Source organism: Neovison vison, chromosome 1, assembly GCF_020171115.1.
Source record: "Neovison vison isolate M4711 chromosome 1, ASM_NN_V1, whole genome shotgun sequence".
NCBI lineage: Eukaryota > Metazoa > Chordata > Mammalia > Carnivora > Mustelidae > Neogale > Neogale vison.
The window spans coordinates 136222764-136248118 of NC_058091.1; the positions used below are offsets into that span (position 1 = coordinate 136222764).

Genomic DNA, 25355 nt, shown 5'->3' on the forward strand with positions numbered 1-25355 from the left:
GTTTTCTTCTGGGGGCGCCTGGGTGGCTCAGTGGGTTAAGCCTCTTGCCTTCAGCTCAGGTCATGATCTCAGGGTCCTGAGGTTGAGCCCTGCATCGGGCTCTCTGCTCAGTGGGGAGCCTGCTTCCCCCTGCTCTCTGCCTGCCTCTCTGCCTGCTTGTGATCTCTGTCAAGTAAATAAATAAAATCTTTTAAAAAAAGTTTTCTTCTGGGTGTATTCTTTTGCTTTAAAAATGAAATACTCTTGGATATGTTACTTATACAGAAGTACCAGCTGGCTTCAACAATTCCATTCACTCTGACTTCTCTGTCAACAGTTATTTTACATATTAGGGAGGGAAGGGATTCTCCAAACTCTAACTGCATAATTTCAAGGTCTCCCTCCTCTTCTAGGGGTGGCTTGGGTAGAGAACCAACTCACCACTCAGGCTTCTGCAGGTCCGACAGCTGAATCAGTCTTGAACAAAGGGCCTCCTCTCAATCACCGGTCTCAAAGCCTACAACTGTCCAATCAACAGTAACCATTATGTGGCACAACAGGGCCCAGGGGCATTAGCTATTAGCCTTAGCCTGCCAGTTCTCCCATTCCAATGCTGGGTGGCAGGGTGCTCCTAGAGCCCACCCAACATTTAATGACTCATCAGGAAAAAGCATGAGTCTGGCAAGACATCCGCAAGTATTCTCTCTGGTGAGAGATAGGTAGGTAAATGCAAGTAGGTAAAAGCAGGTAAATGCAGACATATTTTGTTCAATAATTTTCATTCTGACTGACACAGAGAAAAAAAAAATGTAAGGCTTTTATTGAAACCTATTTGGCAAGATGAAGCCTCAGAAAGCAGACAGCTTAAACAAGCACTGCATCAAGGAGAGAGCCGACTTGGAGTTGTCAACAAAAGGAAGTTGTTCTTTATTCCAGAAATAGTCTTAGAAAGGAACGAGCATGGTGCTAATTAGAGAGGAGTGGGGCAGGCTTGCCTATCAAAGCACCCACCCTCCCTGGCTGATGTGTGGAGAATGGGGAGGTACTGTTGGAATAACCCTTTTAACGGCTGTTCAGAGCGGAGTTCTGTACTTCTGTGTAACTACAAGTTGCCGCTCCAAACACAACGTCACCAAGTATCTTAAATAACCTTACTGGGGAGAAAAATGATGCTTTGAGCACCAAAGCAAGAACAGCCTTTTCCGTGAGTGTAGCAGGCGGTGTCCCCGCTGAGGGTGGCCCAGCAGGCCACGTACGCCGGAAGCCATCAGGCGGAGTGCACGGGGGTCCCACAGTGCTTGTGCCACAAGTCGATGGCCTTGCTCACTATTGCGTCCGAGCTGTCCTGGGGAATCTGCAGACAAGCAAAGCAGTCGTCATGAAACCGCAAGTATGTATAACTTCCTTGTCTCCCTGGTTCGCTGTGCCATAGCACTTATGTGGCCCCCACCCCATCAGAGTTCTCACGACTTGGCAGGGCAGAAAGCAATTGTGCGAAAGGCCGCGGCCCGGATCTCTGTTTTGCCGGCCACGGAGGACACGCCAAGGAGGTCTGGTCAGACTGTCGGGGTTTCAAGCCTGCGCTTTCCCGTGTGCTCCTGGGCAGGCTACCCAGGCTACCGGAGTTCAGATCCCAGCTCTAAAATGAGGCAGATGAAGCCACTCTTCCTAGGGCTGTTTGGGATTCCATGGGAGACCCGTGAAGAAGACTTGGGGGGGGGGGTGGCTGGCACTGTCAGCCGGGAACAGAGTACTCTTACATTCACCTCACATTCACTGGTACTTACTATTTACTGCACCACTATTCAAATGTTAATAGAGACCAATTAAAAAGAAGAGATTCTGGGTCCAGTGACATTCATCCCGGCATAAATCTCCTCTACCTCTCTCCTCGTTAAGGGTACTCTAAGATACTCAGAGATTCATTTAGACCTTTCCCTGCATGCACTAAGTATACACTTACGCACACTAACAAACCCCACTGGGATTCTGCCAGAGATAGTAACACCAATGAAAGGGCTTACAAAATCCCCAAAACATCAAGCTTCCTTTTTCCACTAAGAAGGATTATTCGACCTCACATGACAGATCTCACCTCTTCCTTTTCTCAGCAAGCCTCTGGTGGTCAGGCGATAAGACTGGTCTTAACACACACACTCCGGATCAGTCTCACGACTCAGCCCGTCATCCCCCACAGAGAGGATGCAAATTATAACCCACAGACCAACTTTAAGCTAAATTTTTCCAAGGAGAAAAAGGGTTTCTTTTAAGGTAAAAATATCAGAGAAAGAATGTAATGCAGTAGGAAAATCTGGCTTGCTAAACGGACTTCCTTTCTAGATTCAAAATCAAATTTAAAAAAAAGAACACTTACATTTTCCAGAAACTTTGTTATCTTCTCTGCACTGTTCAGAGCCATTACTTTTATTTTAAAGGTCAATAAAATTTCTACAGCTACAAAAACTAGGATCTTACAGGATCCACTGACAACTTTATCCCAAACCCTACAAAAAAAAAAAAAAAAAGATATAATAAAATTGAGTTTGAACTTTGTTTAGCTAAACATCTCAAATTATAAAATTAAATCAAATTACTCCTTTTAAGTATAAACTTCAGAGAAAAGCTATAATGAAATAATCATCAGAAAAGCAAAAACACAACAAATCAGCTATTTGAGACATATTTCACAATCAGCACTGCAAGGGAAAAATGAATGATCACTAAAGAGTACTTGCTCTTTAAGGGATCTACCAGACACCCATTCCCTAAGGTTTTAAACCTGACATTTAAGGGAAGGAAAGTATTAAACCAAAATGTGGATTTTATTAATATTGTGTAATGCTAATCTAATCATTAAGTACTAAGGAATAACAAAAGCAGCATATGAAATGAGATCAATGCAAGTTCATTTTCCAGTGGCTCAAATTCCTAAAACTTCTCTAGAACTAAAGGAACTAGGAGGTGCCTGGGTGGCTCAGTGGGTTAAGGACCAGATTTCGGCTCAGGTCATGATCTCAGGGCCCCAGGATCAAGTCCCACATCAGGCTCCCTACACAGCAGGAAAGCCTACTTCTCCCCCCTCCTCATGCCCACTCTCACTCTAACAAATAAGTAAAATTTTTTTTAAAAAGAGCTTAAGAGGCTAGTTAGGAATCTGCAACCACTCTAAAAAAAACCTATTCTGATCATTCCTATTCCCTTAAAGTTGGTGTTGCGCTCTATGTGCTTCATCAGGCACTGTCTTGTGCCGTTTTCTGCATGTCACCTTTCTTCCCAACTACCTCATAAAGTCTTGGGGTGGAGGGAGAAGCAGGACTCTGAAATGCCAGCAATACGTCTGAAATGAATGAAAGCAGAGTGTGAGTCTCTGATCTCTCTGCCTGCCTTTAGCTACTTTAAAGATGTCACGATAGAACTAAGAAATGGGAAGATTTCCTCCAGATCAGGATCTGCCACATTTCTGGAAAAGCCTAGACCAATATAAGCTCCTGGAGACGGCTTCGGACATGAATAGTGTACATCATCTATCAGACTGAGGGCCTTCACGTTTTCTAATTGTATATTCTAATCTTTCTAGCATTAACATTAATTTTTATTCATGTTACATTAACATTACTAATATTCTGGCATTTCTAAGTGCATAAATAATAAGTCGAATCAAGCTGCTCTGTCACCTGCCAGGGAAGTTAGCTTCAAATTACTGGTATTATCCTAAAGTAGATTCATACGCTGAAGGACAAGCACATGAGAAACTAGGATCCTTCTGTGCCTTCAGGCCTCTGGCCATCTCTGGAAGCGATACTTGCCTTTGTAAACTGGATTCAGGCAAGCACCCCGCGAAGCACCTCTTGAACCAGTGATCGTAAGGAAGTTTGGACAGCGCAGAACACGTCTTCAGATGACTCAGCAAACGGCTGTCTTCCAGATTCAAGTATTGTTCAAAAGCCTTTGGCTAATGATTAAACAGGAAGAGAGATTACTCGTTTCCTGTAACATCACATTACCCAATCTCACAGCCTGTGATGAATGAGACGAATTGAATGTACATGCTGAATGCAGCAAGTGCTAGAAAACAAAACTTCAGACTCCTCCAAGTCATGAGTGACGCAAAGTTCCTAGGTCAGCACTGACCAGAGCAACCAGCGAGGTGGGACTGAGGGGTTTTCCAGGACAGGAGCCAACAAAACCGAACTCTTGTTCCCCCTAACAGCACTAACAAGGTTCCACAGCCAAAGCAAAAGTCCAAAGCAAAATTCAATTGTTCTGGGGAACTAAGAAAGGCCCGTGACACTCCTGGCTGCTCCAGAACAGTACATGATACCCTGGGAGAAGGGGAAAGAGTTAGACCAAAGAAACAGAGTGGGATTCAAGTGGGGAGAGGGAGTCCAGAAGAATGCAACAAAAAGAGCTGGATATGAAAAGGGCCCGCCAGTCCAGAGCACACCTATGCCAACCACTCTGGGCACCACGCCAAAGACACCCCTACGACGGAGACATCCTAGAGAAGGCACTCGGTACCACCAGTGCAGGAGAAGTCTCAGGAGGCAGAGAAATCACATGGGGGGCACAAAGCACCTGGGTTCCATCTGGTAGCCTCTCCCATGAAAGGTTAAGCAGCGGGCACCTGGGTGGCTCAGTGGGTTAGGCCGCTGCCTTCGGCTCGGGTCATGATCTCAGGGTCCTGGGATCGAGTCCCGCATCGGGCTCTCTGCTCAGCAGGGAGCCTGCTTCCTCCTCTCTCTCTCTGCCTGCCTCTCTGCCTACTTGTGATCTGTCTCTGTCAAATAAATAAAATCTTTTAAAAAAAAAAAGGTTAAGCAGCAGCCAACTCCAGAAGCCTGGGAGAGCTAACCAAGCCAGCACCAGACCAGCCAAACCCGCCTGGCACAAGCTGCTATATTTAGGGTCCACTGGCCAAGAACGGTGCCTGGGGGTCAAACCCTTAAGTCTGTATTCCCTATTCAGAAACACGCAATGACATCCCATATCACCTAAGCAAATGCAAATGTTTCTTTTACTAAATTTCTGCATCTCTCCCAAAGAGGTAATTCCTAACTCTTATAATGTTCGCTATAGCCAAACCCTATGCTACATACAGAAGAGTAAATGAAAACATACTGACATAATGTCCCCACCTTCAGGGAGCATACAATCTGCTTGAGACAAACTTGTAATAAAGCTCTTGTGGGGTAAGCACCTGATGTTGGACACATCGTGGTGGGAATCCGAACCCAGGTCTTATAAGCCACGATTTCCTGGAGAGGTGACATCTGAGCCGGCTTACACAGAATGACGGGAGCCAGCCAGGCAGGGAGGCCCACATATTAATATTGGGCCCAGTTTTCCCCTCTTTCAGGGAGCTCTAATTTTTTCTGTTAAACCAACTTTCCTACACTATTAAATAATTCCTAGAGCTTCTCAAGAATACTCCACACAGCTCTCAAAAACAGGAAATTTTCTCCAAAGTCCAAGTTGTCAAAGGGCTCTTGATCTCACCTTTCACCTCTAAAACCTTATCTAGAATTCTGGTTGGTTCTGCCAGTGGAATGTTTTTTCACAAACTGACATGGGTAAACACACACACACACACACACACACACACACACACATACACACACACACACACACACACTTATATATTATGTTTCATAGCAAAGAAAATCTCACCCAAAACTCAATACAAATAACAAGTAAGATACAGATGAGTGTGGGACACCTGGATGGCTCAGCCTCTGCCTTTGGCTCAGGTTGTGATCTCAGGGTCCTGGGATCGAGTCCTGCATCGGGCTCTCTGCTCAGCGGGGAGCCTGCTTCCCCATCTCTCTCTGCCTGTCTCTCTGCCTATTTGTGTTCTCTGGCAAATAAATAAATAAATAAATAATCTTTATATATATACATATATATGTATATATGTAAAATTGCTGAATAACCAAGTGAATATCATGAATTAGATGAAATGTTGAAGTATGCTAATCAACATCTTGATAATAATAACACACACTCAATGTACATCTTCCTTCCATTCTTAAATTTTTCTAAATCTTTTTTCCTGATTTAGAACATGTTCATTTTAAGAAATCTCAAAAATGCAGTAAGGAATAAAGAAAGATATAAAAAGCCCTTAAACTCCTACTACCCAAAGATAACTACTGATAATATAAAAGCTGCATAGCACCCAACTGTTTTCCAGTATACATTACATTACACCTCACATCAGGCTCCCTGTGCAGTGGGGAGCCTGTTTCTCCCACTGCAGCTCCCCTGCTTGTGCTCTCTGGGTCAAACAAATAAAATCTTAAAACAAACAAACAAAAAAACAAAACAGATGAACATAGGGTGAAAGAGGGAGGCAAACCAAGGAACAGAATCTTAACTCCAGAGAACTGACGGTTCCCAGAAGGGAATTGAGGGGATGGCGGAAACAGGCAATAGGATTAAGAGTACAGTTACCATGAGGGGCACTGAGTAACATATGGAACTGCTGAATCACTACACTGCACACCTGAAACTAACACAACACTGTATTGAGCTATACCAGAATTAAAATTTTAAAAATCAATGTAAAAAATTTCACCCTTTAAAAAAAAAAAAAAAAAAAAAGCCAAACTGAAGTTATCATCTCTCTCACCTATCAGACAGGCAAAAATAATACACCATGTTGGCAAGGGAGACTGTAAGGAAACGCATCTTATTCTCTGGTTGAGAGGATGGGATCTATGAAGGGGAATTTGGAAATATCTAGCAAAATAACATATGCCTTTACCCTTTGATCCAGTCAACCTATTTCTAGAAAACATATCCCCCGAATATACTGGTAAGTCAATGAAAAGGTATATGCACAAAGCTATTAATCCGTAACACCGTGTCTAATAACAAAAGACTGGAAACATCCTAAGTGGCCAATAGAGAACAGGTCGATTAAACAAAAGCATATACGCAGAGTGTAGTATGAAGCTGTGAAAAGGAATAAGGAATGGTTCTATATACAGTTGACCCTTGAAAAGGAGTTCAAACTACATGGGCCCACTGATATATAAATGTTTTAATAAATACATGTACAGTATGATAAATGTATATTTTCTTCCTTATCATTTTCTTAATAACATTTTCTTTTCTCTAGGTTCCTTTATTATAGGAATATGGTCTGTAATACATAAAACACACAAAATATGTAATATGTGTTAATAGACTGTTTATGTTCTTGGTAAGGCTTCTAGTCAACAGTAGGGTACAGTAGTTAAAGTTTCTAGGGAGTCAAAAGTTATACGTGATTTCCAACTGGGTGGCAGCTTAGCACCCCTAACTTCAGCATTGTTCAAGAGACAACTGTATTACTTATGGCATGATTTCTAGCATGTATCAGGTGAAAACAGCAGGGTAGAGAAAAATGTGTTATCATACGCTATTACTAAATCTAAGAAAGATACTGAATATAAATATATAATGTATATATACTTTTCTAGTGGAAAGAGATAATATTTACATTGCTTTTAAGTTTTAGTATACAGCAAATGGTAGATGAGATTATATTTTACAGCTAAACTTTTAGGTAATTTCCAATATTTCCATGACCCTCAAATTCTTACTTTATTAAGAAAACATAACAGAAGGCAAAACCTGACAAAAAAGAGACTTAACCACTCAGAGGAATTAATATTGAACTTAGGAAGAGGCTGTAAATAGTGTTTATTTAAAAAACAAACAAACAAAAAAACCTCTTTAGGATAGCTTTTAAAAAGCAGACGAATGGCAATGAAAGAAAGTTCACTCACTTTAATGATTAAACACAATTAAGCCTGAGATGGCTTAAGGATGGTCTGCTCTGGAAAGAGATTAACCAGAGAGGCCATCCAGGAGACAGTATGAAGTTGGATTCTATTCTTGCCAAAGACAGGCCTCATCAGAGAGCAACATTTCCTAAAGCTTGTAAGGAGAGGAGAACCTGTGATGTAACCCTATCAATCAGAATATTATGACATAATAAATGTGTCACCACCAGACAGAGTCTCATCTTCTTGTCGTGCCAAAAACCCATTACTGCCCATTACATGTACATTTCCCTAGGATGATAAAACAAGCTATGCTTTGTGATAACCAATTTCGTTGGTAAAACCACAGAAACTTGAAAATGATAGACAAGATTATAAAAACTCTATAAAGAAGCTAGGAAGAAGAGATCCACTAACCACAGTAATAAAAATGTTATGGGAAACTAGGAACAGCTTAAAGAGAAATGTTCACGTAAATCAATAAATCAAATAGCAACAAAAAGGAAACTTAACTTTTCTTACACATTCTGAAGAACTTCAAAAAAACAACTTCATAACTATTTAAAACTATGTGCTAAGTACTATAATGTACATATTAAAATAAACCTCTTGGGGCACCTGGGTAGCTCAGTGGGTTGGGCCTCTGCCTTCGGCTCAGGTCATGGTCTCAGGGTCCTGGGATTGAGTCCCCCATCAGGCTCTCTGCTTGGCCAGGAGCCTGCTTCCTCCTCTCTCTGCCTGCCTCTCTGCCTACTTGTGATTTCTCTCTGTCAAATAAGTAAAATCTTTTTTAAAATAAATAAATAAAAATTAATTAATTAAATACACCTTTTTTGAAGATGAAGAAATTAAGGTTTGGGGGCATTTAGTATTTTGCTGATTGAAAATTCATTTCTAAAAAGAAACTGGAGTTGAAGCAAAGCCAAGGCACTTTTGAAACAGAGCAATAATATGAAGGAATTTTCCTTACCACCTACCAAAACATACAAGGAAGCTCTATTAAATAAATTATATGGTACTGGCCCAGGAATAGACAAATAGCTTGATGGGGAAAAAGCCCAGAAAGAGATACAAATATATACAGAAATCTAGTATATGATAAAGGTGGCATTTCAAATCTGTGAAAAAAAGAATAAATCGACAGATAGTGTTAAGTGGTAGGTAGTTCTACTGCTTACTAACTGTGTGACCTTGGGCAAGTTACTTAACTGTTCTATGCTTCAGTGTCCTCATCTATAAAAACAGAGAGGTGTGCTAAAATTAAGTTTTCATTAAAAAGTAAACTGCCTGGCATGAAGCATGAGCTTAATAACATCAAACCAAAAGGGGAAGACGAGAAGGCTGACTGAAGGTTTACTGCAGTTAACAACAAAGAAACAAGGTCAAACCTGTGTCAATACCAAACATCCACAAATCCCTCACAAATTAAATTAAAGGACTCAATTTTAAAATGTTTCAATATAGACGCATGTGGATGGCTCAATTAAGCCTTTGACTCTCGATTTTGGCTCAGGTCATGATCTCAAGGTTGTGGGATCAAACTCCACTTCTGGCTCCATGCTGGGTGTAGAGTCTGCTTAAGATGCTCTCTCCCTCTGCCCTCCCACCCAACCCCCACTCCTTGCTTGAGCGCACTCTCATCCCCTCTAAAAAAAAATTTTTCTAAACATATTAAAATAAATAAAATGTTTAAACATTAAAAGTTAGAGGAAAGTTTTTTAAAAACCTGCATTTTAATTTTGGAGTTAGAAAGGGTTTCCTAACTCCAAAAAACAAAATATTGACAGATCTGATTAAATCAAAGCTTTAAAATCTCTATACAACATACAGGGAGAAAAGACTGCCAAAATATGTAACACAGGATTAATATCCCAAGTATATCAAGAGTTCTTACAAATAAAGAAAGATGCAAACAAGATAGAGAGGTGGACAAATAGAAATGACCAACAAATATATGCAAAGCTGCTCAGCTTCACTAGAAGATAAGGATATGTAAACTAAAATAAGATACCACTTTCACTATCAGATTAACAAAAATTTAAGAAACTGATACTATCGAGTGTTGGCAATGGAGTGGAAAATAGAAAATCTTATCTGTTGGGGGAAGCAAAATCAGTATGCCTTCCGGGTGAGCAGCCTGGCAATTAAAAACTTTAAATACATCTCCTTTCAATGGAGCAATCCCCTAAAAGGGACCTGCCCTGCAGAAACACTCACGTGTATAGAAAGGCTCAGGCAGAAAGGCAAGGAGACTGTCAACGTGGATCTGTTATATTAAAACATGGAAGAGGGGCGCCTGGGTGGCTCAGTGGGTTAAGCCGCTGCCTTCGGCTCAGGTCATGATCTCAGGGTCCTGGGATCGAGTCCCGCATCGGGCTCTCTGCTCAGCAGGGAGCCTGCTTCCTCCTCTCTCTCTCTCTCTCTGCCTGCCTCTCTGCCTGCTTGTGATCTCTCTCTGTCAAATAAATAAATAAAATCTTTAAAAAAAAAAAAAAAACATGGCAGAATGCTTAACAGGAAATAATATGAACACACTTTTAAGAGGGGAAATACGTAGTTCTAAAGGAGTAGCTCTCAACCCTAGCCACATTTCAGAATCACCTGAAGCTTTTTTTTTTTTTAAAGATTTTGTCCATTTATTTGAGAGAGAGAAACATCACAAGTAGGCAGAGAGTCAGGCAGAGAGAGTGGGAGAAGCAGGCTCCCCACTGAGCAGAGAGCCCCATGCAGGGCTCGATCCCAGGACCCTGAGATCATGACCCAAGTTGAAGGTAGAAGCTTAACCCACTGAGCCACTCAGGAGCCCCAACCTGAAACTTTTTTAAAAAAATAGAGAATTCTGGGCCCCACCTACCCCCAGAGATTCTGACTTAATGGGTTTGGGTGGAGGAAAGGCACTGATAATTTGTTAAAAGTTCCCAGGTGGTTCTAACAGAAGTCAGGGTGGAATACTACTGATCTGCACGGACTTGGAAAGTGCACTAAGACATCGAATTTTTTTTAAAAAACTGTAGAGCTGTATCAATGATCTCATATTTATGGGGTCTTAAGTTATATATACAAAAAAATGTGTTATTAAATGCATGTATGTGTATTGTGTACACATGTGCATGTGTATGTATGTATATATGTGTGGATGTGGCTGGATTCCACCCAACCTAATGTACATAAGACAGGCTAGGACATACACTCAGCTAAGGACAGTGTTGATTTCTAAGAAAGATCTATAGGAACACTGGATTCATTCAGACTAATACTCCAAGAATATATTTATTACTTGTGTTATCCAAGGATTCTTTAAAAAATAGAGAGTTCTTCAAATAATCCAATCAAGAAACGGGCAGAGGACATGAAGAGACATTTCTGCAGACACATGAAAAAGTGCTCCACACCACTCGGCATCAGGGAAATACAAATCAAAACCACAATGAGATACCACCTCACACCAGTCAGAATGGCTAAAATCAATAAGTCAGGAAATGACAGATGCTGGCGAGGAAGCGGAGAAAAGGGAACCCTGCTACACTGTTGGTGGGAGTGCAAGCTGATGCAGCCACTCTGGAAAACAGCATGGAGATTCCTCAGGAAGTTGAAAATAGAGCCACCCTAAAACCCAGCAATATCACTACTGGGTATTTACCCTAAAGATACAAATGTAGTGATCCGAAGGGGCACGTGAACCCAAATGTTTATAGCAGCAATGTCCACAACAGCCAAACTATGGAAGGAAGGAAGAACCTAGATGTCCATCAACAGATGAATGGATAAAGAAGATGGGGTATATATATACACAATGGAATACAATGCAGCCATCAAAAGAAAAGAAATCTTGCCATTTGTGATGACTTTGATGGAACTAGAGGGTATTATGCTTAGCAAAATAAGTCAATTAGAGAAAGACAATTATCATATGATCTCCCTGATACGAGGAAGTTGAGAGGCAACATGGGGTGCTTGAGGGGTAGGAAAGGAATAAATGAAACAAGATAGGATCAGGAGGGAGACAAACCATAAGAGACTCTTAATCTCACAAAACAAACTGAGGGTTGCCGGGGGGCAAAGGGGTAGGGAGAGGGGGATGGGGTTATGGACATGGGGGAGGGTATGTGCTATGGTGAGTGCTGTGAAGTGTGTAAACCTGGCAATACACAGACCCGTAGCCCTGGGGCTAATAATACATTAGATGTTAATAAAAGATTTTAAAAATTTAAAAAAAGAAGAGTTCTTTAAACATAAACTAGCAAAATGCTACAGAATTTACTTCAATACTAAATAAGAAAAGCTAATTAAATCATGGTAGAATCTGGACCTCTTGATCTAATTAAGCAAGAAACATTATGCTTCCATCGCCAAGCTTGTCTTTATTGAAATCAACTAAGTGGATTAAATTTTAAAATTCTGAAAATCAAATTTTACGTAATTGAAATCTATAAAACACTCCTGTAACAGTGCTCTACAAAGCTAAAGGGTCTTCCTGCCAACCGCCCTGGTGACTACAGTTATTAGCACAGGGATCCTCAGGGCTCCATTGACCTTCATCGACGCCCCTCACCTGGCCCCGAAGCCATGATCTCAGTTACTGCTCTCAAGAGAATTTCCAAATGAAACAATTCAACAATTTAAGAAAAAAGACATTCATTTTTAAAGGAGAGAAATAAAGGGAAAAAACGAGAAAAACAGAACGGCAAAGAACCACAGGCTTCTGCTGAGGAAGCAGGTGCCACGCCGCTCTCTGTACTCGCTAGTCAGAGCAACAGCCCCCCAGCAGGCTGCCTCCCTCGCAGCCGTTCACCTCTCCTTCACGAACAGAATCCGAGTTTAAAGATCACAACACGTCTGGCTAAAACAAAGCCACACCCCCATTTCCCAGCCTCTGCTGCAGACAGAGGTGGCCAGGGGCCACAGTCCTGCCACTAACAGATAGGCACAAGGAAAGTCTGTCCAAGGGAGACACTTCTGACTGGCTGTTCCTTCTACTCCTTCACTTTTGTCTTTGCCCTTCCCTTCCTACCTGCCTAGAACACAGAGGTCATGGCTGTCACTCCAGCATCCAGCTGTGAGCAAAAGAGGAAGGATCACACCTAAAAATGCTGGCCCGAAAGGACAGGAGCCTGGGTCCCCACTGACATCATGGCACTGTGCCACCAGCTCTGGACTGCCTTGCCTCTAGATTTCTGGTTACAGGAGAGAAAAAAATAAAGCTTCAGACACTTGGGCTTTCCATTACATACAGCCAAATTCAAACCTTAACTAATTCAGAGGCAATTCTAGATAAAGCCAGTAGGTTCTAGACCAGGGTAAGGAAAGGAGCAGAGGCTGCCAACTGTGGCAATGCAGCAGGCCAAACCCAGCCACCACCATTCTTTCATGCACTGTCAGCGGCCGCTTCTGTGCAATAGTAGCAGAGCTGAGTGTTTGCAAGAGAGACACAGAGACCATCTGGCCCACCAACCTGGACATATTTACTACTTGATCTTTTACGGAAAACACTTGTTGGCTCTTACCATAGAGGGTCCACTCGTAACTGTAGCAGCACCAGGAAGCAAGGATATTTCCCCATCACCACTACTCACCCTACCCGCCAAGAGCCAAAAAGAGCATCGCTTACCAGCTGGGGTAAAGACTCTCGGTACTTGTTTTTTAACTGGTTCACGAAGGATCGGATGATCCAGTAACAGTCGACACTATCCTCTACCATCTCTTCCACGGCTTTGGCAATGGCGAGAAACACCTCATCTTCGGGCTCCTAGAAGACAGTAAATCTCTGGTAAAGGGAGGGAGCCAGCAGAAGAGAGAAATACATATTCCTCGCATAAAAATGAGAACTTAACCCCTAACTTTTGAAGACGCCGCAATTATAAATCAAAGTGGAACCAAAAAGCACTCAGTCTGCCGTTAAAGAGAAGACATAGGGCAGAGAAAGGGGTGGGTAACCAAAGAAACCTATTTGGATCAGTAGTGCTTACGAATGTCCAGGTTAGAGTCAGCAGATTTTTCCACCACTTAAGGTCATCAAAGAAAACATAAATCATAAGTGCGGTGCAGACTCTCTCCACCCAAAAGTATTCCTGAGGCTAAAAGAGAATTTCTTTCAAAAGTGTGTGATAAAAATCACAAAGAAATGGAGACATTTATAAAATACAATAAGTTCTATGACTCCAAAAGGACTAATAAAGCATCTTCTTAAAAAAAAAAAAAAGCATTTTATTTCAAAGCATTCATACATACCTTTAGAATTTTGTCTTAAGCACCTGATAAGTTAAAATATCCCTAGAATCAGAATTTTAGGAATCAGAAGAATGGCATTTCTCAAACCTTGTGTCAACACTCAGAATATGAACATAAACCCTCAAGTAAATTTCAACAAAGTAATCTTACAAAAACTAGAATCTACGTGGGAATCCATTTTGTTTTCAAATACCATATCTCACACAAAATTACATTTTCAGGGGCACGCAGGTGACTCAGCCAGTTAAGTGCCCAATTCTTGACTTCAACGCAGGTCATGATCTCAGGGTCACAGGATCGAGTTCCACATTGGGCATGGAGCCTGCTTGGGATTCTCTCTCTCTCCCTGTGCTCCTCCCCCAGCTCAAGCACATGCACACATACACAAGTGGTCTCTCTTTTAAGAAAAAAAAAAAAAAGAAAGAAAGAAAAAAAAATTACATTTTCATCTAGGATTTAAAAGCTGAAGGACTGGGACACCTGGGTGGCTCAGTTGGTTAAGCAGCTGCCTTCGGCTCAGGTCATGATCCCAGCGTCCTGGGATCGAGTCCCACATCGGGCTCCTTGCTCAGCAGGGAGCCTGCTTCTCCCTCTGCCTCTGCCTGCCATTCTGTCTGCCTGTGCTCGCTCTCTCCCCCTCTCTCTCTCTGATAAATAAATAAATTAAAAAAAAATCTTTAAAAAAAAAAAAAAAAGCTGAAGGACTTTGGGGTAAAAAAGGAAACTGAAAAGTATCTCTGTCTCCCTTAAAAGCTCAAATTAAATCAAGATTCCTATTTTTAAAAAGCATTTCATTTTAGGTCTCCATTCAACTTAATATTTTTTTTTTAATAGATTTTATTTATTTATTTGCGAGAGAGACAGTGAGAGAGAGCATGAGCTAGGAGAAGGTCAGAGGGAGAAGCAGACTCCCCATGGAGCTGGGAGCCCGATGCGGGACCCGATCCTGGGACTCCGGGATCATGACCTGAGCCGAAGGCAGTCGTCCAACCAACTGAGCCACCCAGGCGTCCCTCAACTTAATATTCTATAAAATGTCCAAGAGTAACAGAACCACAATAGGAAACAAACTGAGGGTTGCTGGAGGGGAGGGGGCAGAAGGATGGGGTAACTGAGTGAAGGACATTAAGGCGGGCACGTGATATACTGAGCACTGGGTGTTGTACACAACTGATAAATCACTAAATTCTACCCCTGAAACCAGTAATACACTATATGTTAAATTCAATTCCAATACAAATTTAAAAAAAAAAGTAACAGAATCACAGAAAATACATTTTTTTAAAAAAATATTTTATTTATTTGACAGAGAGAGAGATCACAAGCAGGCAGAGAGGCAGGCAGAGAGAGAGGAGAAAGCAGGCTCCCCGCGGAGCAGAGAGCCGGATGCGGGGCTCGATCCCAGGACCCTGGGATCATGACCTGAGCCGAAGGCAGAGACTTTAACCTACTGAGCCACCCAGGTGCCCCGAAAATACATTTTTCTAAACGTTAGTTAATGTATCAGAGGAAGAGAGAGAAGGAAGAAAAGGGAAAGACCATCTCCCTTCTTGGACGCCCAACCCATACTAGGCACTGTGCTAGGTACTCCTGAACGTGGCCTCTCACTGGCTCCACGACAGTCTGAGAAGCAGGGAAGACAACAAAGATCCTTGTTCCCAGCCGTGTGGAGCGCTGTCACACACTCTGCTATGTACTAATACTAATGAGGCTGAGTGGGGCTTAATGACTGGGGGGTTATGAAGTGGCAGAGCCAAAGCCAACACTTTGATGGCACATGTGCCCAAGACGAGAAGGTGTCTGGGCGGGAGTACGGGTAAGCCAAGTAGGGATGAGGTGAAAACCATAACCTATCATTTAGAATTCTTGAACTAACAGGTAATCTAACCCAATTTAATACGTCATTTAAGAACTTGCAGAGTACCACCAACTGCGCTCTGCCGGAGATAAGCAGAATTTACAGACTACTCAGACTTCCAATTATGTTCAGGGCCAGTCTCTCTTGATAAACTTAATACAAGTGGACCACCTCAGATCTGTCCATGGGAGCCACACCATTCACTTCAAAAGCAAGAGCAAGTCAAAACTCTAAGTGCTATATGGGTAGGTTGCCAACTGCAATAAAAGTTTTGGGGTGCCTGGGTGGTTCAGTCAGTTAAGTACCTGCCTTTGGCTTGAGTCATGACCCTGGGGTCCTGGGATCGAGTCCCCCATTGGGCTCCCTGCTCAGGGGGGAGTCTGCTTCTCCCTCTCCCTTTGCCCCTCCCCCCAGCTCATGCTTTAATAAATGCAGTCTTTAAAAAATTTTTTTATAGAATAGCACAGCTTGCAGATAAAATCCTGATACTGAGCAATCACTGTTTCAGCCACGTACACAAAAAGTTAAAATTCCTATAATGAACATTAAACTGCAAAAAAATAGCCAAAGCTCAAGAGCTATAATCACTCATTTGCCTGAACTTCTGTTCTCCCCTTTATGAGCAACAAGTAGTCCAAGTAAACAGAGTTAACGGTTTATAGAAGAGGAAAAGTTTAAAAACAGGTTGGGCCCTGTCGGGCTGAGGCCAAAGACGGTTAAGGCAAAGACAGTGGCCCACTGGGCCTGTAGGCAAGGGCCAAGAGGTAGCTGGCACTACTACTTACAGCCAGAGGAATGAGCAAAGAAGTGACTGTACAAAGGGGAGCCTTCTGGTATTTGCCACTGTCAGAAACGAAGGGGCAAACACAGAAGGCTGAGGGCAAGAAGAACCTGTGGTACTGGACTGTGATCAGAGGGATCAGCATGAACGGAGGCTTTTTCACACTCAGAGATAAAGAGACAGATAAACAGACATCGGTGTGTCTGTGAATGTACACGATTCTATATATTTACAGAATGTATATGTATTTCCTAGCCCTGCTGAGTGACAGGCCCTAAAAGCAACACCACACCAGAACCAACATGCACATCTAGTTCCTTGTTCTTGGATTCTAAAGACCAAACTTTATTAAAAAATTTTAGGATCGAGGCAGAAAAGGTACAAGATGGGCTATGGAAATGTTTAAGGATGGGAAGTTGTTATAAAGACAAAGAGTAGAGTCAGTGAATGTTTCTAAAGTGGGGCACCTGGGTGGCTCAATCATTAAGCATCTGCCTTCAGCTCAGGTCATGATCCTGGGGTCCTGGGATCAAGCCCTGCGTCAGGCTCCCAGCTCCACAGAGGAGCCTGCTTCTCCCTCTGCCTGCTGCTTCCCCTGCTTGTACACTCTCTCAAATGAATGAAAATCTGAAAGAAGGAAAGAAAGAAAGAAGGAAAAGGAGAAGAAAAGAAAGAAGAAAAGTTGGTTTCTCAGGCAAAATATGATGCTAAGGCCAGCAGGACAGAACAGTCTAGAGTTGAACCAAATGTCAAACTCAAGACCACTAACCAGTGGAAAGGAGGGACTTCGAGGTAACTTCCCAGACTCCAGCTGATACATGCGGAGATAGACTTCAACCTGAGGCGTGGCATCGCTGACAAAGCGAACAACTTCCAGGGCATGAAGGACATCACAGTACTGCTCCTTGCGATACATCATCACCTGGGCATGGGACTCGTGGTGCGGAGGCAGGATCCCTACACAGAGACGGAGGGGGAAGAAAAATGGGCAAAGTACTGAGACACAGACCCAAATCCCTCGATTACAGAGAACCAAGTGAAAAACTGCCCAGCACAGTGAGACTGGAATCACATGGAGAGTTAGTTACCATACAGATTCTGTTTTACAAGTTCTCTCTATAAAACAATCTTGAATTTTAAGTACTATCAATATTTGAATGTCATCTGCATCACTGATATTTAAGAGAAATGAAAGGGCATCACAAAGCCCTTGAATAAGTGTACCATCCAAACAATAACCACATCAATTATCATAATGAACTCACTCAATTTATGATTGCTGGCCTGTGGCCTCCCTCGGCTCCTACAGACACATCTCCAGGTTTTGCACTTGGCCCCTGCTATGGACCAAATTGTTTTACCCCAAAATTCATATACTAAAGCCCCAAGCCCAGTGTTCCAATTGAGGATAGGGCCAATAAGGAGTGATTAAGGGTAAATGAGGTTGTGATCCAACAGAGCTGGAGCCCTTCTGCGAAAAGGAAGACATCCCCGAGTCTGCGGTCTCACTCACTCTGCAATGTGGGGACAGAGTGGGCAGGTGACCATCTACAAACCAAGAAGGGAGGCCTACAACACCAACAACCAAACCAGCCAGCACCTGGATCCTGGACTTCTCAGCCTCCAGAACTATGAGGATATAAACTACAGTTGAAGCCATCCAGTCCGGGGTATTTAGTGATGCTGCCCAAGCTAACAATACAGGCTTCTCATCTCAGACCCACCAACAACTCATCAAATCCTTCTCTTCTACAACAAGCAAACTAGCCTAGCTTCAGGACCACAGAAATCTCTCATTTTCACTGATGAAGCCACCTTACGTTTTGATGCCATTTTATGCTCATTAACCCATTTAAGCCTGTTTACCCGGGAGGCTTTGGGGCAAAAAAATCTATCATTTTTTTTTTTTTTTTTTTAAACAAACAAATGGCATGGGAAAAGCCCAGTGTAAAGAGAACAGGACAGGCTTTCAGTCTAGTCCCAGGTCTGATGATACCAGGACTCTCACGAATTTCTCTCTGGAAACTTGTTTCCTCAGCTGTCAGAGGGGGAAATGGAATGGATAATGTTCTTTGTACAACACTAGCCCCAAAAGTCCGCATGAGAAAAAGGGTACGAAGGACCAAACAGATTTGCAAAATGTGACAATGAATTTTCAAGGCTCTAAGTTCTGCTATAAAGGAAAACACCTAAGGGGCACCTAGGTGGCTCAGCTGGTTGAGCGCCCAACTCTTGATTTCAGCTCAGGTCATGATGTCAGGCTCCACGCTCAGCACAGAGTCTACTTGGGATTCTCTCTCTCCCTTTCCCCACTTCTGCCTGCACACACGTGTGCACATGCGTGTTCTCGTTCTCTAAAATGAATAAATAAAATTTTCTTTAAAAAGCCTCTTATTTATTCCAGCCTCATTAAATTTAGCAAGACTGTATAGGAACACGGACTCGAGTCAAAGCTCCTGGGGTGGAACTCTAGCTCTACAATTAACTGGCTGGATGATGGTCAGCAGTTTAGTCTCCCTATGCCTTAGCTTCTCCATCTGAAAAATGAGGCTAATAATCCCTATCTCAGTTGCTGTAATGACTAAAAAATTAATATACATAAAGTACCTAGGAAGTACACAACACATACTAAGCTAGTATAAGTGTTAGCTATACAAATGACTAAGGATCACTCCTTTGTGTAAAAAACACAGATCCAGTATACTAAAGAATATTCTGGAAAACAGACGTTGGATGAGCTCAAAACACTTAAGCTAACATGATGCCATATTACCATTAGAACCTAACTCACCTAAATGTTCTCTGTCCTGACAAAGTTTTATCTACTTTAGCTTTGCGGTTCTGTGCCAGGCTTCTGGAAAAGCCAAGGGAATACACTAAAACGTCCTCCAAATCTGGGCTAGTAAAGATTGAAGAGCTGTAATTCAACCCTCCTCATATGATTAGAGGCAGCACAGTGCTTCCCATGTTAAGCCTCAAAGTAAGAGCTAGTTCTAAAACACTTTTTTCTGATATTTACCTAAAAATAGATCAGGAAGCAGGCCTGACAAGGTCCCTGAGTAATCAACACCTGTGTTGGGAAGAGTTAGCTTGTCTCCTACACAGCATGGCAGCTCCAAATCTCTAGTGTCTTTACTACAAAATGTTGTAACAAAGACTTACCTGATAAAGACAAGTAGGAAAAACAGAGGATAAATGAAGTCTAGGCACTTATAAAGTGTCACAAAGTACAACTGTACATCTCCCATGAATCCACTGCTATTATTAACTCTTAAGACACAGTACTTTCGGGGCACCTGGGTAGCTCAGTGGGTTAAGCCTCTGCCTTCTTCGGCTCATGTCATGATCTCAGGGTCCTGGGATCCAGCCCCACATCGGGCTCTCTGCTCAGCAGGGAGGCTGCTTCCCCCTCTCTCTCTGCCTGCCTCTCTGTCTACTTGTGATGTCTTTCTTTGTCAAATAAATAAATAAAATCTTTAAAAAAAAAAAAAAAAAAAAAAGACATAGTATTTCCCCAACAGAAATAGAAAGAAAGAATTGACACTACCACCTAAAAGACATCCCTGGAAGGCATTTTTTTTTTTTTTTTTTTTTTTTTTTGATGGCCACCAGAAACCCCAAGATTGAAGAAAAAAATGCTCAGGGAAAAACTAAAATAGTTGATACTTGCTCTCTAGACATGAACTGGACAGTGACCCACCAGAAGCACAAATGCACAAAGACTGCCAGAACGCACAACAAAAAAAAGAGGATCATACAGTGCTTCCTAATACGGACTGTACTCCCCCCGCTGCCTCCACATTACATCATCAGACTCAGGACTACAGATTTCTCAAGTCCTGAAAATACATTTTGGAAAGAAAATGAGGTCTACTGTCTCTCCTACTTCAAATGGGCTCTAGCAGCCTAAGCTCAAATCCTAGCTCTGCCACTTGGAGACTGCCGGGCCTCAGGAAAATTATCTAGCCTGCGGTCTTTGTCCTCATCTGTAAAACTGGGATATTAATACCTATCTCACAACAGAATTCTAGGAGTACTCTCATTTTTTTCAAAGAAAGGAAGAAAAGGAGCATAGTAATGGCTGGACATTTTATGCATCAGCAGGCTCAGCCGTCATAGGAAAAAAATCCTTGGCTCAAAAGGGATGCTGCCAGTCCCTTGTGGCACCTGATACACTTTTTCTTCTACAGAAACTGAGCAGGTTCCTTTCTTCTTCTCCCTCAGCCACTCATCACTGAAATGTATCCATCTGTGCTTTCTAGGAAGTAAAAACTCTTCCGTTTCTTTCTGAGAGCACTCATTAGGAAGCTAGACCTCTGCAGCTGGGAATGACAGCGATAACGTATTGAGAGCTTCGACCTCAGTCTAATTTAGCTCAATAACCTCATTTTACAGGTGGAGAAGCCGAGACCTAGAGGGGTCTTCCTCGGGGTTACCGAGGTGATGGTAAAGACCAGACCAGTTTCTTCTCCAATACGATGCTCTTCCCACGGTTAGTTTTAGCAACACACGTTACTTTCCCTTATCTCGTGACTAAACTGATATTCTTAGAGTCCTACTGAATGTATGGCTACTGAGGTCACCTTCGTAAGCATACACGTTCACGGTGAGCAGTAATTCAGTCTCCTGAGAGTAGACCGGATATGCAGTAAAGGGCCTAAAAATCCTCTTTTTTCTGACTGATAAGATGGCGAATATCCCCTCATTCAACACTTTTGAAGATAAGCCTTCCAACCGTTGATCTCATACCTAGAAGCACCTTCCATACCAGCGCACGGTACATGGACGGGAGAGGGAACCTCTGACTAAAAGTACAAAGTTTCTCAATATCTAGACAAAGAAAAAAAAATTAGTTAGAAGCTTTTTATGCTGATCACAAGAAAGTGCATTTCGTTTTTTAAAAATTGAAGTAGAGTAACATTTCTTCAGAATAATTCTACTCTAGTCAGTGAATCTGGGAAATGCAACGCTGGTCTGATTTCTAGCCCAGGTGTTCCTCCAACTAGCTATTTAAAAACAATCAGTGCCTCAAGGCGTAGGTGATGCTTTCTGCATATATTACTACATTCCCTACAACAGGAGCAGTAGGTACTATTTATAGAATTTATTTCATTTAATCCATACTGCAAGCTTGTTGGACGCAGCAATTGGGGCACTTAGGTGGTTCAGTCAGTTAAGCGTCCGATTCTTGATTTCAGCTCAGGCTGTGATCTCAGGGATGTGGGATCAAACCTGGAGTCAGGCTCCCTGCTCACCGGGAGTCTGCTTCTCTTCCACTCCTCCTCCTCACCCATGCTTTCTCTCTCTCTCAAATAAAGATTTCTCTTAAAAAAAAAAAAAAATGCAGAAACTGAAGCCCCAAGCAATTAAGTGACTTCAGTTAGTATACCTAGTGAGTGGCATGGTCAGCCCTCAAATCTCTACATTTTCCAGCAAACCACACTCAACTGTCTTAGACCTCAGATCCCCCTACTTGTGAATAATTCCAGACATACTTTAAACATAGACTGTCTAGTGAGGATCAAAGATCAGGTGGGAAATGGTTTTGAAATCTTAAAAGCATTCTACACATACAAAATTTTTATCTATTGTTCAGTTTATTTTACTCAAGTCAACAGAACAGACCTTATTGTTACTACAAAGAAACTAAAATGTCAATAAATAACATAGTCCCAGTATTTCCATAGAGGAAAAATCATGGCCAAGAGTTGTTGTGACTTTACCCAGAAGCTAGTAACACCTCTGAAAACTGAGGAAAAGAAATACATGGGAAATAGGAGAAAAAAAAACACCATTGACTTCCTGCGACCTTTCAAAGACATCTGACTTGGCCTTGGCAAAATATAAGCTTGAAAAATCCATAACTTCTCCCAAAATACACTATTCACCTGGCACTAAAAAAATAAAGCAGGTAACAAATACTTCTGAATGTCTTTTAAGACAGCATTTCTTTCCGGACAGCTGGGATGACTAAAACCCAACCACCTTAATTTAGCTTGTAAAACTCACCCAGCCGGTCATCTTTTAGGAGAATTTCCAAGGATTTCTTTTCTTCAACTCCACGAAACCCCACTTTCTCATAATACACTGAACGGAAGTTTCTCTGAGAGTCCTCAGTCATGTTTCATTCTTGGGAGAGAGAGAAAGATCAGAGAGGGGGAAAGAGTGAGCTTAAAAACAAAGAATGAAGAATTGGGACTTTTCCCAATGATTTCCTGCAACTTCTCCATGAATTCAATACACTAAAACAAATGGGCTGCCCTTGCATAGGAGTCAACATTAAATATCTCCTTTTAAACAACTACCACCACCTCACCTAGGCTCCTTGGCCAAAAACCAACACATAAAACTAAAGTCCTCTGAGCTGTTAGATTTCATACGGTGCGGGGACTAGAATCACTACTTATGGGAGTTCCTAGCCATTGCACACACTCAAAGAAAAAAAAAAAATTAGTGAAATATGAAGACAGACAAGATGTCACGCAAAAGGGGTTACCAAACAGTATCCACTGGGATTCTTTGTTTTACAATTATTATGCATTAAAAAATTATACTATATGCTAAAATGTTGGCAATGACTTATCTTTAGGGAATAGGATTCCAGGTGACTTAAATCTTTTGCTTCGCCATTATTTTTGAATGGGCATTTTGTAAAATGAAAATCCAAGCTATCAAGTAAAAGGCTGTAAGTCCCTCCCTTTAAACACAATATTATCGAATGCAATTACCAAAATTCAGAACCCCCCACAAATTAACAGCAGTAAATTGTAAAGGAGAAGAGAGGCAGGAACATTAGCTTGTCCTCCAGTGATGACATAAAGCTGGAGGCGGAATCATGACTTAAAATGTGGCATCAGAATTCAAAAAGTTCAGCGGTCTCTGGTTCTTTCACAATGAACTTCATAAAACAGAGTTCATAAAATTAAGTTCGTAAGACTGACAGCAAGTCATCAGGAAAAGGTCAAACCAGGCTGGCATTTTAAGAACAAAATGTAACACATTTTTCAGGAAGTACAGCACAGCTTGACTCAAATGCTTAAAACCTCGAAGCGAAAGAAAAAAAATGTAACATATATATATACACATATATAAACCTCAGGTTTTAGAAATCCTGAACAGTTGCAGACAGCCACGGTCTTACTGAAAAGATAACGCTCTGAGCCCCTTCTGTCACAGGAAAGAGGAGGAATGGTTTAAAATGAGAAATTCTAAAGAATTCTGAGCTTTGAGGACCAAACGTTTTTTCAAAACCCAAAAATCAAAGCACTAAAACGCTAAGTGAATTCGGGGACTCATTTAAAAGCGGCCGCCAAACAGCTGCAGGGGGATGAGCCGCCCGTTGCCTTAGAACGGGCCATTCTCGGATTGCACGACAGCGGCACACAGGTCCTGGAGGAAATTCTGTCAGTGACACTCCGGCCCCTGAGCGTCCGCCTCAGGAAATGCAAACGACCCCAGGTCCCATTCTCCCTATCACGCTTCACCTCTAAGTAGTGGAAACCACACCCGGGTTGACACTAAGCGGAAACCAGGCCCAGCGCGCTGACCCGCCGGCGGGCAGGAGGGCGATGTGAGGGCCGCCAAGGACACGGACGCGCCCCCACGCTGGCCCCGCCAGCGCCCGGGAAGCCCGCGACCCACAGCCACTGCCGCCGCCGCCGTCGCCGGATGTGACGTTAAGTACCCGCCCGAGGGGCGGTGCCGAGAGTGCGCGTGAGTACAGAGCATGCGCGGAAGCTCCTCTCCCGCTGGGAGACCGGGACTGTTTAAAGAGCCGAAGCGTCTGGGGTGGGAGAATCAAGTCCTCATGCCGCGGCGCTCGCCTCCGGCACCTGTCCTCTAACTCCTCCGGTCCACACCTGGTCCGGAGAATCTCTCTACCCCCTTATTCCCTCTGTCCTGGCGGTTACTGTTTGGGACGCTCACTCCTCCAGGGTTGTAAGGTCCCCGCCTGCGGGAGACCTTGGAGCCCAGGACGATGCTCCCCCCCCCCAAGCTATCTGTCTGTAGTGGAAGACTCCTGTTTTGATTCTTTATTCCCTTTTTATTCTTTCAGTATGCGGAAACAAGTGAAGACCAAGCACATCACAAATGCAAAGGCAGTTTATTCCGAACTTGCTATGCAGGAGAGCCACCCTCCGTTGAGTTCTGGCAGGAAATCAAAGGCAGATGGAGGAGTGGGAACAGCTGATTGGCTGATCGAGGGGGAAAGGCAGTGCTTCAGGCATGCCCTCACCGAAGGCTACGGGCACGGGAAAGCTGTAGGGAGACTAATTAGAAATGGGGCATCCTGTGTGATCCCAGCGATTGTCAGTTAGCCATGTGAGGCTTTCTATGGTTGATCCTAAGTTGGGACAAAAATTAGGGAACCTAATCAGTTATTAATCAAGTCCTGGCCATTTGGGGCCAATTGTTAGGGTCATTTATTATTTAACTTACTGGGTTGTTTCTAAAGCTAGCAGTCGGGCTTCCTGCAAGTCTGACTTAACAGCAGGCAGTCTTCCTAGAGTGATTATTATAGATAAGGCATTGGTTCTCTCTCTGGGTTGTGGCAGGTTGTGGGTCAGAGTTCTGCTTTTTATATATAGTTGGGCCACTGTATATTCAGATTAAACACTATAAAAGTAAATTTTGAAATGTGAAGTCTGAAAAAAAGATATACTAAACACAAGCCCCAACCTATTAGATTCAGCAGATGTAAAAACTACTCTGTAAAATGGCTATTATAGCTTATAAACAT

General features: G+C 42.6%; 1 protein-coding gene across 2 annotated transcripts; it reads right to left on the reverse strand.

The window, feature by feature from the left end:
- Positions 1–778: 778 nt before the first annotated feature.
- On the reverse strand, positions 779–24266 carry LOC122912852 (TBC1 domain family member 7). 2 transcript variants are annotated; one of them, XM_044259120.1, is made up of 8 exons: positions 24100–24266; positions 22625–22744; positions 21365–21445; positions 17385–17572; positions 13357–13494; positions 3786–3931; positions 2354–2483; positions 779–1333 (listed from the first exon to the last, which is right to left on the reverse strand). In XM_044259120.1, exons 2-8 carry the CDS (start codon positions 22734–22736, stop codon positions 1247–1249), a joined length of 882 nt encoding a protein of 293 aa, XP_044115055.1. In that variant the 5' UTR covers positions 22737–22744; positions 24100–24266; the 3' UTR covers positions 779–1246. The 2 variants fall into 2 exon arrangements, with proteins under 2 accessions (XP_044115055.1, XP_044115061.1); XM_044259126.1 differs by lacking the exon at positions 21365–21445.
- Positions 24267–25355: the final 1089 nt, after the last annotated feature.

Bases quoted from the DNA above. Each gene is read 5' to 3' on its own strand.
- LOC122912852 (XM_044259120.1), bottom strand. From the start codon at position 22,736: ATGACTGAGGACTCTCAGAGAAACTTCCGTTCAGTGTATTATGAGAAA. The intron at 13,495-17,384 runs GTTAGTGGTCTT...ACTGTCTTCTAG, and splicing joins GAAGTCCCTCCTTTCCACTG to GAGCCCGAAGATGAGGTGTT. The intron at 1,334-2,353 runs GTAAGTGTTCTT...GCTTGTCTGCAG, and splicing joins TAACAAAGTTTCTGGAAAAT to ATTCCCCAGGACAGCTCGGA.